This window comes from Papio anubis, chromosome 17, assembly GCF_008728515.1.
Source record: "Papio anubis isolate 15944 chromosome 17, Panubis1.0, whole genome shotgun sequence".
Taxonomy (NCBI): Eukaryota; Metazoa; Chordata; class Mammalia; order Primates; family Cercopithecidae; genus Papio; species Papio anubis.
Window position 1 is genome coordinate 50,923,691 of NC_044992.1, and position 13,494 is coordinate 50,937,184.

The following is a 13,494-nucleotide window of genomic DNA, read 5'->3' on the forward strand; positions in this document are numbered from 1 at the left end:
CTAATTTTTGTATTTTTAGTAGAGACAGGGTTTCACCATGTTGGCCAGGCTGATCTCGAACTCCTGACCTCAGGCGATCTGCCTGCCTCAGCCTCCCAATCAAGCGCGAGCAACCGTGTCTGGCCTGAAAGGACACGTGCCAGCCTGGTGCTCTCCTGTGTCCTGCCCCCACCACAGCCCCAGGCCATTCGCCTTTCCAGGCTCACCTTGCCCAGCTGTAGCTGCTGCTGCTTCTGCTTCTCCAGGAACTGCTGGTGCTGTTGTTGCATGACCAGCTGCTGCAGGGCCTGGGGACTCTGCGGCAGCGGTGAGGACTGAGTGCGGCTCAGGGGCCGATGCCGCGGGAGCTTGCCCACCGTCCGCATGCTGGTGGCCACACGTTCACCCGTCACTAGTGGGGACTGCCCGTGGAGTGGCACTATGGAGTTAGGGGTGATGACTAAGCACCATTGTCAGGGCACCTGACTGCGCCCCCCCCCCCGACCCTGCATCTTCCCCCCATAACCCCCTCTGGAACATCACCACCTACATACTCAGGAAAAAACCTGGGGGACCTGGAGCACCCTCCACCCAAACCTGAGCTCCGTTCTCCCTCTTTCCCATGAATGAAGAGTTTCACAGCTCTAAGATACCGCCTCCAGCAAGTCTTCCTGGATTCACCATCTTTTCCCTTCAATTTGCTTAACTGAATAAACTGAGCACACAGTAGTCTTGAGCCCTCTGAGTGAACAATGAATGACTTGTTCTCTCTCTTTTTTTTTTTTTTTTGAGACGGAGTCTCGCTCTGTCGCCCAGGCTGGAGTGCAGTGGCCGGATCTCAGCTCACTGCAAGCTCTGCCTCCCGGGTTTACGCCATTCTCCTGCCTCAGCCTCCTGAGTAGCTGGGACTACAGGCGCCCGCCACCTCGCCCGGCTAGTTTTTTGTATTTTTTTAGTAGAGACGGGGTTTCACCGGGTTAGCCAGGATGGTCTTGATCTCCTGACCTCGTGATCCACCCGTCTCGGCCTCCCAAAGTGCTGGGATTACAGGCTTGAGCCACCGCGCCCGGCCGACTTGTTCTCTCTAAGTGCAACAAGGCCTCGCTGATCATGGACCCCGTGGATCCCGCCAGGCTAGGAAGCCCTGGGGCCAGGATCATGTATCTTTCAAGCAGAACCTCTTCTGGTGCCAACAGGTACTTAAGGGCTGTCTAAAGCTGTGCTGTCCAATCCCATAGCTACTAGTTACATGTGACTACTGAGCCCTTGAACACAGTCTATCTAAATTGAAATGTGATATAAGTGTGAAGTATACACTAGATTTCAAAGGCTTAGTATGAAACAAAAAGCAAAATATCTCATTGGTAACTGCATATTGGCCAGGCACAGTGGCTCACACCTGTAATTCCAGCACTTTGAGAGGCCAAGGCGGGAGGATGGCTTGAGCCCAGGAATTCAAGACCAACCCGGGCAGCTGAGTGCAATGGCTCACACCTGTAATCCCAGCACTTTGGGAGGCTGAGGCAGATGGATCACTTGAGGTCAGGAGTTCATGACCAAGTTGGCCAACATGGTGAAACCCCGTCTCTACTAAAAATACAAAAATTAGGCCAGGCGCAGTGGCTCACGCCTGTAATTCCAACACTTTGGGAGGCCAAGGCGGGTAGACCACCTGAGGTCAGGAGTTCGAGACCAACCTGGCCAACATGGTGAAACCTCGTCTCTAATAAAAATACAAAAAATTAGCCAGGTGTGGTGGCACACACCTGTAATCCCAGCTACTTGGGGGGCTGAGGCAGGAGAATCGCTTGAACTCGAGAGGCAGAGGTTGCAGTGAGCCAAGATCTTGTCACTGCCCTCCAGCCTGGGCAATAAGAGTGAAACTTTGTCTCAAAAAAAAAAAAAAAAAAATTAGCTGGGTGTGGTGGCACACGCCTGTAGTCCCAGCTACTCAGGAGGCTGAAGCAAAAGAACTGCTTGAACCCAGGAGGTGGAGGTTGCAGTGAGCAGAGATCCCACCACTGCACTCTAGCCTGGGCGACCCAGTGAGACTCTGTCTCAAAAAAAAAAAAAAAAAAGGGTGCAGTGGCTCACGCCTGTAATCCCAGAACTTTGGGAGGCTGAGGCAGGCAGATCGCCTGAGGTCAGGAGTTCGAGACCAGCCTGGCCAAGATGTTAGGTCTACTAAAAATACAAAAATTTGCCAGGTACGGTGGCAGGCACCTAAAATCCCAGCTACTTAGGAGGCTGAGGCAGAATTGCTTGAACCTGGGAGGTGGAGGTTGCAGTGAGCCAAGATCGCACCACCGCACTCTAGCCTGCGCAACAGAGCGAGACTGTCTCAAAAAAAAGAAAAAAAGACCAGCCTGGGCAACACAGCAAGATCCTGTCTCTACAAAACTTTAAAAATAGGAAGAATAACTGCACGTGTATTACAGAAATTATAATATTCTGGATATACTGAGTTAAATATATGTGGTGAAATTAATTCCACTTGCTTTTTTTTTTTTTGAGACGGAGTCTCACTCTGTTGCCCAGGCTCGAGAGCAATGGTGCAATCTTGGCTCACTGCAACCTCCACCTCCTGGGTTCAGCGATTCTCTTGCCTCCAGCGATTTTCCTGCCTCAGCCTCCTGAGTAGCTGGGATTACAGATGCCCACCACCATGCCCAGTTAATTTTTGTATTTTTAGTAGAGATGGGATTTCACCATGTTGGCCAGGTTGGTCTCAAGCTCCTGACCTCAAGCGATCCACCTGCCTTGGTCTCCAAAGTGCTGGGCTCACAGGCATGAACCACTATGTATGGCTCTACTTGCTTCTTTTTACATTTTTTAATGTGGATGCTAGAAATTATGTACGTAGATTCTGTTGTTTCTACTGAACAGCACTGCTCAGGGATGTGAACTCCAAGATGGCAGCAGATTTTGTCAAGAACAGTGCCTGGCATCCTGTAGGTATCCCATGTTTCCAGAATGTGGAAGAAATCACCGATGCTGTTGATTCTGCTAAAGGGAACTGTGACAGGGCTGGAGAGTATCCCTGACTGTTGGTCCTGAGCCCCCTCCCTTGCACAGCTGCCTGTCCACTCACCAGCAATGAGGGTGCTCTGCTGCCGGGCCTGCTCCAGCAACAGCACGTGCTGCAGCAGGGAGGCATGCCCGTGGGGGCTCCCGTCGCCCTCCAGTGCCACGCCCAGCAGGCAGCCAGGGATAGAGGATGTGCTCATGAACTTGCCCGTCAGCGTGCCACCCTGCCGCAGGGACTGGAGGGCCTGCCTCTCGGCCTCCTGCTGTGTCGACAGCTTCGGGGAGGCCTGGGGGGTGAAGGGAGGGGCTTATACAGCCTCAGTCCTGCTAACTTTGGACCAGCATCCCCATCTACCCACTATCTACCCCCCAGCTCTGGGTAGGGCCAACCGATCTCCCTTAGGGCCTTGGAAGGGGAAAACCCCAGCTGGGGACATGCAGGACCTGTGACCTCAACACTAGAGGAAAGATGGGGTATGTGCCCTGTACTTACAGTGAGGTGTGAGTTGGTGACAGTGACCGTGGCCTGCAGCCCTAAGGAGATGTTGGGCAGAGAAGGAGACGTGTAGAGGCTGAACTGGTTGGGGGAGCTGTCCAGAGGGAGGGCTCGGTGCTGGGGGAGCATCTGGGGAGCAGTGAGAAGAGACAGGAATGAGAGTGCGCAAAGGGAGGCAACAAGGGAGGGCAACCTGGGGCCAAGACCAAGTTCTCTGAATGGTGCCCAGTTCCCTCTACCCTGAGCTCCCACTGAGGGAGACTGAGCCATCAGGGCTCTTCATAGTCCTGTGGGACAAATTCCCCTTTGATGCAACTAAGTCCAAGCAAGGACCCTCCAGCCTATTCATGTGGGCAGAGAGGTCTCTGCTGGGCACTCAGGCAGAGAGACTGGAAGGAGCTGCACTCTTTCTTCCATGGGAAGGAGCAGCTCTGTCCCCGCCCCACCAGCCCTCAGCCAGGCCTGTACCTCGGTGGGGATGTTGGGGACTGAGCCAGTAAAGCCATTCTCAGCGATGGTGCTGTGGGAGCTGTTGGGAGAGCTGGGGCCGGAGCCGGGTGCGCTGTTACACACGGACGACGCTATAGGAGAAGTGGCTGTCACCTGGGCCTGCTCTGAACTATCCCCCACCCCCGATTCCCAGACCCTCAGAACCGGTACATGAGAGCAGCCCTTACCCCCAGGCCCGGCACCTGTGATCTCAACAGCTCTTTTCTTAAAGGTGCTAATAACAGTCCCATCCTTGCGACGCAGGAGGGGACTGCTTCTCCGCTCGGCCACCTTCTGTTTTAGCCTTGAACGCACTTTCAAGTTGGGTTCAGAGGCTGGAGAGAAGGTAACCGAGGTTCAGATACATGCACAGCAGCACACATCTGCAGTCGAGCCCACTGTGGTCAGGGCTGACACTGCCACAAGCCCACCTCTGCCTCCCGGGAGCCATATTCTGGGAGGCCAGGTGGGGGACTCACTTACCTGTTTTGCGGAGGGGGAAGTCATCTCGACTGTCGTAGGGCCCAGGCAAAGGCAGTTTGTAGGAGGGAGGCGTCCCAGGGGGGCCGCTCTGGGGAGGGGAACTCTGGTCCAAAGAAGCATGGTGGGCTCCCCTGGGGGTGGGGGTGGGGATGGAAGCAGATCTAAGTTATCGCCCAGCCTGCTGGACCTGCCACCTGGCAATCTACATTTATGAAAAATCATTTGTATATAGGAAGAGGACATGGATCTCGGGGAAAGAATGAGGAAATACACCAGGGATGGAGGTCCTGTCTCTAAGGAGAGATTGCAGGGCCCATATATGGGCACGGGGCAGAAGCCCCTTGCCATCCTATAGCCAGGCAGCCCCTGAGCAGCTCACCTGTGCCCACCCGTGCCTGCCCAGGGCCATTACCAGCATTTGGGGTGCTGTGGGAGGGAATGGTTGAGGCCGCCTGGTGTGGGCTCCTTTGACTTCGACAAGAGGAATTCCTGGAGCCTCAGCTTTACCTCGGTGCTGGCAATGGCACCTGCAGGACAGGGCACAACTGACCTGGCTGCTTAGGGCCAGACCCCACCATGGCAGGGGCAGGCGTCATGGGTGGGGCCCTAGGAGGTCCCAGGACTCCCTGTCTTACTCTCTTTGCTCTTCTCCTTGTTCCGCAGGATGAGCAGCTGCTGCTCCAGCCGCTGCTTCTCCAGCTCTTCCTGCCGCTGCTGCTCCCGCTGCCGCTGCTGCTCCAGCTCCTGCTGCCGCTTGGCTGCCAGCATCTCCTGCTGCTGCTTGGCTGCCAGCATCTCCTGCTGCTGCTGCAGGGGCATGGGGAGGGAGGCAGGAGTGAGCCAGGCCCGGGCAGGGGGCGGGGGGCGGAGGCCTGGGAGGCCCCCTGCACCCCTCTCGCTCACCTTGAGGTGCTTCTGTAGCTGGACCTCATGCTGCCTTGTCAGGTGGTCATGCTGTTTCTGGAACTCAGCGAACAGGAGCTGCTTCTGCAGCTGCTGCTGCTGCTTGAGCGCCAGGAGCTCCTGCTGCAGTTGCTGCTCCCGCAGTGTGGGATCCACAGAGCCCACCAGAGCACCCCGTAGCTCCACAGGGCTGGGGCTGCCTCCACCCCCACCCCCCATGGAACTGGGCATGGCTCTTGGCAGCACCGGCTTCACCTCCACTGTGGGCAGAAGAGACAGGAAGGAGTTAGTGGGCCCAGCCCCAGACTCCAGTCGTGCCTGAGGCCCAAACGCTACCAGGCAGGATTCTAGGAGACCCAAAGAGATCAGAGACAGAGGGGAAATCAAATCCCTCTGCTCCATGGATGCAACATTTTACCTTAATTAAATGAGGCTGAAGCCATGAACTTCAATAGGAAAATATAGGCCAAGCACGGTGGCTCACATCTGGAATCTCAGGTTACCTTGGGAGGCTGAGGCAGGCAGATCACCCGAGGCAAGGAGTTCAAGACCAGCCTGGCCAACATGGCGAAACCCCCACTCTACTAAAAATACAAAAATTAGCTGGGCGTGATGGTGCACACCTGTAATCCCAGCTACTCAGGTGGCTGAGGCATGGGAATCTCTTGAACCCCGGGAGGCGGAGGTTGCAGTGAGCCAAGATCATGCAACTGTACTCTAGCCTGGGTGACAGAGCAAGACTGTCTCCAGGGAAAAGAGGAAAAAAAAAAAAAAGGGCCGGGCACGGTGGCTCATACCTGTAATCCCAGAACTTTGGGAGGCTGAGGCGGGCAGATCACGAGGTCAGGAGATCAAGACCACCCTGGCTAACACAGTGAAACCCTGTATCTACTAAAAACAAAAAAAATTAGCTGGGCGTGGTAGCACATGCCTGTAGTCCCAGCTACGTAGGAGACTGAGGCAGGAGAATCGCTTTAACCCTGGAGGCGGAGGTTGCAGTGAGCCAAGATTGCACCACTGCACTCCAGCCTAGGTGACAGAGCGAGACTCCGTCTCAAGAAAAAAGAAAACATGCATAAGCATGAAGCTGTACCTGACAGATTGTGAGTACTCAACACATTTTTTTTGTGTGTGTGTGCATATATACATATGTATGTGTATCTCTCTACCTATATATATATATATATCAGAGACAAGGTCTTGCTCTGTCGCCCAGGCTGGAATGCAATGGCATGATCATAGCTCATAATAGCCTCGACCTCAAGCAACTCTCCCACCTCAGCTTCCCGAGTAGCTGGGACTACAGGAGTATGCCAATGCACCAGGCTAATTTTTAAATCTTTAGTAGAGACAGGGTCTCACTATGTTGCCCCGGCTGGCCTTAAACTCCTAGGCTCAAGCGATCCTCCCACCTCAGCCTCCCAAAGTGCTGGGATTATAGGCATGAGCCACTGCCCAGCCTTCAACACATAATATTGTCATTGATAGTCAACATCTCTGGGCATTTTACAAGAATGACTCATTTAAATGTCATGGTTACCTATGACTTAGATGCTATTATTACCCCATTTTACTGATGAGGAAACTGAGATTTACAGAAGTAGCAACCAGACACAGCTAGGTGATCAAAGAACCAGAATATGAGTCCAAATCCTAAGCTTTTAACCACTGTGCCCACTCCTATTTCTCAACACCATGCCCCGTGCAAAGCCTCATACTAGAAGAGAAACTGAGGCACAGAGGTTGGTTCTAGGACTGGCAGTGCCTTTGGTAACCCCAAGAGAGGCTGGTGGAGACCTTCTGGATATCTCTACCCTCTGTCCCCTTCTGGGGCTTCATCCCTCTCTGGGGCACACTGGGCAGGAGAGAGAGAGGCTGTGGGAATGGGAGTGGGGTGGGAACAGGAGGCCTTGGTGAAAGCGGGTGCAGGGCTGCACCAAGCCAGGGACAGGAGGGGGCTGGGAGTCAGACTCGCTTCCTTTGCTGGATTATCTCCTTTCAACAGTTTTATTGTAATTACCCTGAAAATGCCGCTATATATAGAGTGAGCCAAACAGCAGCTGTGCCTGGGGGGAGGGGGAATGAGAGGATGGGCGGGCAGGCAGCAGGGAGGAGGTGGGAGGAGGAGACAGGAAAGGAAAGGGAATCAGACAGGAAGAAGGGTAACGGCAGGGGGAGGGCGGGAGCTTCGGCAGATCTCTCAGAACTCTGGTCCTAGGGAGAACTGGCTGGGGAGAGGAAGACTGCTGGCGAGGGGAAGGCAGTGGAGGACCTGCTGGGTTCCAAGACCTTGGGTCCAGGCCCCACATGGACACTGGGCCAAGCGGCTTGAGGTCCCAATGGGCTTATGGGAAGGCTAGGTCTCCACTTCTTTGTCCCTACACACGGTTCTCGGTTCTCGGGTCACTGCATGTCACTCTCCACCACTGCCCTGTGGTTGCCAGGACAACTGGGCAAACACCACACCAGCAGGGAGCCCCAAGCACAGCCCACGCCCCACAAAGCCTCCAGCCAGGAAGGGGAAGGCAGGATACCACTGCCTGGGAAGGCGGAAGTGAGAGAGGCAGGGCCAACCCATTCCTGTTTCTCTTCTACTTCTTTCTCCAAAGAAAGCCCTCACTCTCCTCGCTACAGCCCAGAGAGGTCACGAGGGGCTGGGAATGCTCCTGTGGCAAAGTGGACCACTCCAGCCCAGGCCTGGGAAGAAAGGACCCCCCAGATCCTTCTGGCTACCAGTATCTCCTGCCCTCATGAGCTGGCCTCTCTCCAGATCACCCCCCAGCATTAAGAGGCGAGGGGGGGGGGGGAAGTTTTTTTGTTTTTTAATTTTTTGAGACAGAGTTTCGCTCTTGTCACCCAGGCTGGAGTGCAATGGCACGATCTCGGCTCACTGCAACCTCTGTCTCCTGGTTTCAAGCAATTTTCCTGCCTCGGCAGGCACCCACCACCAGGCCCAGCTAATTTTTGTATTTTTAGTAGAAACGGGGTTTCACCATGTTCGTCAGGCTGGTCTCGAACTCCTGACCTCAGGTGATCCGCCTGCCTCGGCCTCCCAAAGTGCTGGGATTACAGGTGTGAGCTACCACACCCAGCCGAAAAATTTTTAAAGAGAAAAGAGGGAGGTGGGAGGTAGGAGGTGGCAAAGGGTAGGCTAAGAGAGGCCCCCACACCTGCTTAGATGGGTCTGGATCTCTCCAGAGAACCTAGCACTGAATGGGTGTCAACAAGGCAGGAGCAAGGCCTGCTGGAGGCCAAGGCCATGCCACCCGCATGCCTGGAGTATGGCCTCTGGAACCCCCTGCAGGCAGGGTGGGGTGGGAGAAGGTAAAGGGTGAGCACCACGATGTGGCAGTCCCCACCAGCCTCTTCTCCCCCAAGCATGGCTGGGAACATTCCTTTGTGGTTTTCCCGCCAGCCGTACTGACGACTCTGTGGCCACAAGGCCAGAGTCACATGTGCAGAAGTGGCCAGATGTGGCCAGAGGGTGGGGTTACACATACTCATCCTCCTTCCCAACCCATGTCCTGCCCCAGCACCAGGCGGAAGGGTCCTTGGAAACTGCAGACGGCCTTCCTGGAGGTAGCCAGCCACGGTCCACGATGGTGGCAAGGAAATGGCAGCCAGCTCAGGTCTCCCCAGCCCGTGAAGTGTTCAGCAAGGCCCTGAGCTGGCCGGAGGGTTATCTGTTCTTAGTCAAGGCTGGCTTGGCCCGTGGCACTCCGATCACTCAGCCAAGCGACGGACGGGCTTCAACCTGCTGCTCCCAGCAATGCCGGGGTTGTAGGAGCAGGATGCCAGCCCGCCTGCCCAGAGAAGGGCAGGGGTCCAAGCACTCCTGGCTCCCAGCAGATAACCCTGCCTAGGGCTGGAACTGTCGCCAGCAGTACTGGCTTCCCTTGCAGGAGCCCTGCAGAGAGCACATGGGCTCAGGCAAGGGGAATCTCCCACCAGACTGTCACTGCCACTGCAGCAGCAGAGATGTTAGGCCCGGAGCTGCAGTGGGAGCCACTATTGGTATGCAGGTGGCAGGGCAGGCAGAGGGCTCTGCCATGCAGCCTCGTTCCCATGCAAACAGGAATCACAGGCGACTACAGAATATTAATTTGCAGGGCCTGCAGGGCCTGGGTGGTATGCAGCACCCCAAGGGTTTGCCAGGTAGCAACCTGCTCCACCCAAAGTGGAAGGGGCCATGGCTGCTCTGCCTGAGTCAGGGAAAGGAGGGGCATGGAGCCCCATGAATAGAGTCTGCCCAGGCACAGACCCTGGAGCCGGGCTGGCCTTGAACTCTCTCAAGGATCTGTGCCCTCTGCCAGCCTGGCATGAGCAGAGCAGGTGGCAGCAGCTGCCATCAGCACCAAGCACCTGGGTGTGTCATGATAGGAAGAGGCTCTTGGCCGCCTCCTGGTGGACCTAGGAAGGCTGGGGAACCTCTGGGGAAAGAAGAGGATAGATGGGCTTGGGCGAGGTGGCTCACGCCTATAATCCCAGCACTTTGGGAGGCTGAGGTGGGCGGAATCACCTGAGGTCAGGAGTTCAAGACCAATCTGGCCAACGTGGTGAAACCCCATCTCTACTAAAAATACAAAAATTAGTTGGGTGTGGTAGTGGGCACCTGTAATCCCAGCTACTCATGAGGCTGAGGCAGGAAGAATTGTTTGAACCCAGGAGGCAGATGTTGCAGTGAGTATAGATCATGCCACTACACTCTAGCCTGGCATGTAGCCTGGGTGACAGAGTGAGACTCCATCTCAAAAAAAAAAAAAAAAGAAAGGCCAGGCAGAGCTGGGCACAGTGGCTGTAATCCCAGCACTTTGGGAGTCCGAGGCGGGTGGATCACTTGAGGTCAGGAGTTCAAGACCAGCCTGGTCAACAAGGAGAAACCCCATCTCTACTAAAATTACAAAATTAGCTGGGTGTGGTGATACATGCCTATAATCCCAGCTACTCGGGAGGCTGAGGCAGGAAAATCACTTGAACCCGGGAGGCAGAGGTTGCAGTGAGCCAAGATCACGCCATTGCACTCCAGCCTGAGCAACAAGAGTGAAACTCTGTCTCAAAAAGAAAGAAAAGAAAAAAGAAAAAGGAAAAGAAAAGAAAGCCAGGGAAAGGGTCACAGGGGAGGACAAGGCCCTGGGTCCTTCCCTCACCTGCCAGGGTCTCACTCTGATAGGAATCAAGAGGCCAGCAAAGCCACCTCCTGCGGAGGTCAGAGGCAAGGCTCCGGGGGAAAGCCCTGGGCCCCCAACCTGCCTCTATACTTTCCTCTTTCCCGGGACTGAGAACCTTCCTTCTCCTGGGAGTGGCGGCCTCAGGAACAAGCAGCAACACCATCCTGACCGCTGGTTTTCTGCAGGATTGACCACCCTGCCTCCATAGGAAGTCCCAGCCTGGGTTGCTGGGTAGGTGGGGCTGTGTGTTTCTTTTTTTTTTTTTTTTTGAGACAGAGTCTCGCTCTGTTGCCCAGGCTGGAGTGCAGTGGCGCAATCTTGGCTCACTGCAAGCTCCAACTCCTGGGTTCACGCCATTCTCCTGCCTCAGCCTACTGAGTAGATGGGACTACAGGCGCCCACCATCACGCCTGGCTAAGTTTTTGTATTTTTAGTAGAGACGGGGTTTCACCGTGTTAGCCAGGATGGTCTCCATCTCCTGACCTCGTGATCCGCCCGCCTCAGCCTCCCAAAGTGCCAGGATTACAGGCGTGAGCCACCGCGCCCGGCCTTGGGGCTGCGTGTTTCTAGCCATGCAAGGGGCCAGGAAAATAGCAAGTTTCGACTCAGGAGCTGCCCTGCCCAGCTCATGAGCACAAGTGGCCATGGGCAGTGCAGCACCTGAGTGACACTTCTTTCCCATCCCGCTGGGCCTGCCTCCTCTTCAGGAACCCTATCAGCCCAGTGGGGGCTTCTGGGGTAGATTCAGGCAGCATGAGGGAGAGCCTGGTCCTCTGGGGGAGATGATGTAGGTGCTCGCGGGGCAACCCCTGAAACTACTGCCAGCACAGCCTTAGTCTAAAAAAACGGTGTCCAAGCAAAGAGACACTGCCTCCAAACAGACAAGTGGCTCTGGGCCATGAGACACAGGTTTCAGCAGTGCCTTGGGAACAAAAGTTCACAGTAAAAAACAGATCTAGCTTCCCAAGAGCAAGGCCAAGCCTTCCCCCTGCTCTTAACACACCATGAGCTGCACCCCAGGTCCAAGCCCCCTCTCAAGAGACAGCATCTCCAACTCAAGAATCCCTGTGACAAGAACCCTGGCCAGCAAGGAAATGGGACCTTTAGTTCCCCCTAGATAAGCCCTCGGGGGAGGCAGCTGGCACAGTGTGGACCTGCCTGGCAGACCCAAGAGGCTTAGCACCTGGCTCTAAAAGACCCTGCTCCATAAAATAAATATAAAAATAAGACCAGGCGCGGTGGTTCATGCCTATAATCCCAGCACTTTGAGAGGCCAAGGCGGGCGGATCACGAGGTCAGGAGTTTGAGACCAGCCTGGCCAACATGGTGAAACCCCATCTCTACTAAAGATACAAAAAAACCCCAAAAAATTAGCCGGGCATGGTGGCCCACACCTGTAATCCCAGCTACTTGGGCAGCTGAGGCAGGAGAATCGCTTGAACCCAGGAGGTGGAGGTTGCAGTGAGCTGAGATCGCGCCATTGCATTCAGCCTGGGCAACAACAGGGTGAGACTCCGTCTCAAAATAAATAAATAATTTTTTTTCCTTTTTTTGGGACGGAGTCTTGCTCTGTCGCCAGGCTGGAGCGCAGTGGCACCATCTTGGCTAACTGCAACCTCCGCCTTCTGGGTTCAAGCGATTCTCCTGCCTCAGCCTCCTGAGTAGCTGGGACTACAGGCACGTGCCACCATGCCCACCTAATTTTTTGTATTTTTAGGTACAGATGGGGTTTCACCATGTTAGTCAGGATGGTCTCGATCTCCTGACCTCGTGATCTGCCCACCTCGGCCTCCCAAAGTGCTGGGATTACAGGCGTGAGCCACCACGCCCGGCCTAAAATAAAATTAATTTTTAAAAAGACTCTGCTCCGGTCGGGCGCGGTGGCTCACACCTGTAATCCCAGCACTCTGGGAGGCCGCAACAGGCGGATCATGAGGTCAGGAGATCAAGACCATCCTGGCTGACACAGTGAAACCCCGTCTCTGCTAAAAAATACAAAAAATTAGCCAAGCGAGGTGGCGGGCGCCTGGAGTCCCAGCTACTTGCGAGGCTGAGGCAGGAGAGTGGTGTAAACCCAGGAGGCGGAGCTTGCAGTGAGCCAAGATCACGCCACTGCACTGCACTCCAGCCTGGGCGTCAGAGCGAGACTCCGTCTCAAAAAAAAAAAAAAAAAAAGACCCTGCTCCAGGAGCCACCAGCCCCAGAAAGCTAGGAGGAGGGGAGGGGACCCAAGGGGCATAGGATACAAGGCACGGGGCATTATTACGCCATTTGGAATGTCTATACAGGACATAAATGAGGTCCGTGCAGACACTCCCTGGATCTGAGGAGCTGCCTTCACAAGAGAAGAGTGAGTGAAAGGGACCTTGGAGATCATCTGTTTCAATACCCTCAAGACACAGGTGAGGAAACCAAGCCTCTTAAAGAGGCTGCTCTGCAGATGATCCTACCAGCTAAGCAGAAGCAAAACAGGAATCTGAACCCAGGTGTCCTGACTCCCGGCACAGGGAGGTTCCCTCTGAACACACACGTGTGCAGTCTGGTTCCCACGTCAGGGGTGTCTTATATGCTCAGTGTAAGCCAGCCCTGGGACAGGTTAGGGTCTCAAAAATAATAGAGGAGATGAGGTAGGCGGAGGGGAGCAGGGGAGGTTGTACCGGGGCTGGTGTTCAACTTTGTTCCTGAGCCCCCTTCTCTCCTTGGGCTAAAATCCCTTCAGGGAGGAAGACCACAGACCAGGTGGTCCCCAGTATTTACAGAAAACAAAGCCTCCTCTCAGAACCCCACGAAGCCCCCGAGGCCAGAATGGTTCCTGTGCTCTAGGAGCACAAACTGTGGACGCGCACTGACAGGCCCAGCACATAAGGCTGTGTAGGTTGCATATTGCACATGGGCTCTCATCTAAAGGGGTGAGTTGGGGCTGAAACCTAACCCAAGCTCCAATCGCCA

General features: G+C 55.0%; 1 protein-coding gene across 17 annotated transcripts in view; it reads right to left on the reverse strand.

Moving 5' to 3' along the window:
* Positions 1-13,494, reverse strand: part of HDAC5 (histone deacetylase 5) — a 47,608-nt gene that overhangs the window by 12,104 nt on the left and 22,010 nt on the right. For 12 of the 17 annotated variants that reach the window (XR_004179288.1, XM_031657129.1, XM_031657124.1 and 9 more), the window contains 9 exons: positions 5,378-5,637; positions 5,110-5,281; positions 4,887-5,001; positions 4,475-4,605; positions 4,180-4,326; positions 3,971-4,083; positions 3,500-3,631; positions 3,071-3,293; positions 207-418 (listed from right to left, as the gene is read on the reverse strand). Coding sequence is in view for 16 of the 17 variants with exons in the window: in XM_031657129.1 (XP_031512989.1) it covers positions 207-418; positions 3,071-3,293; positions 3,500-3,631; positions 3,971-4,083; positions 4,180-4,326; positions 4,475-4,605; positions 4,887-5,001; positions 5,110-5,281; positions 5,378-5,637 (1,505 nt within the window). In the remaining variant the exon portion in view is untranslated. The remainder of the gene's footprint in view (positions 1-206; positions 419-3,070; positions 3,294-3,499; positions 3,632-3,970; positions 4,084-4,179; positions 4,327-4,474; positions 4,606-4,886; positions 5,002-5,109; positions 5,282-5,377; positions 5,638-13,494) is intronic. The other 5 variants (XM_031657126.1, XM_031657125.1, XM_031657121.1 and 2 more) reach the window with 3 other exon arrangements.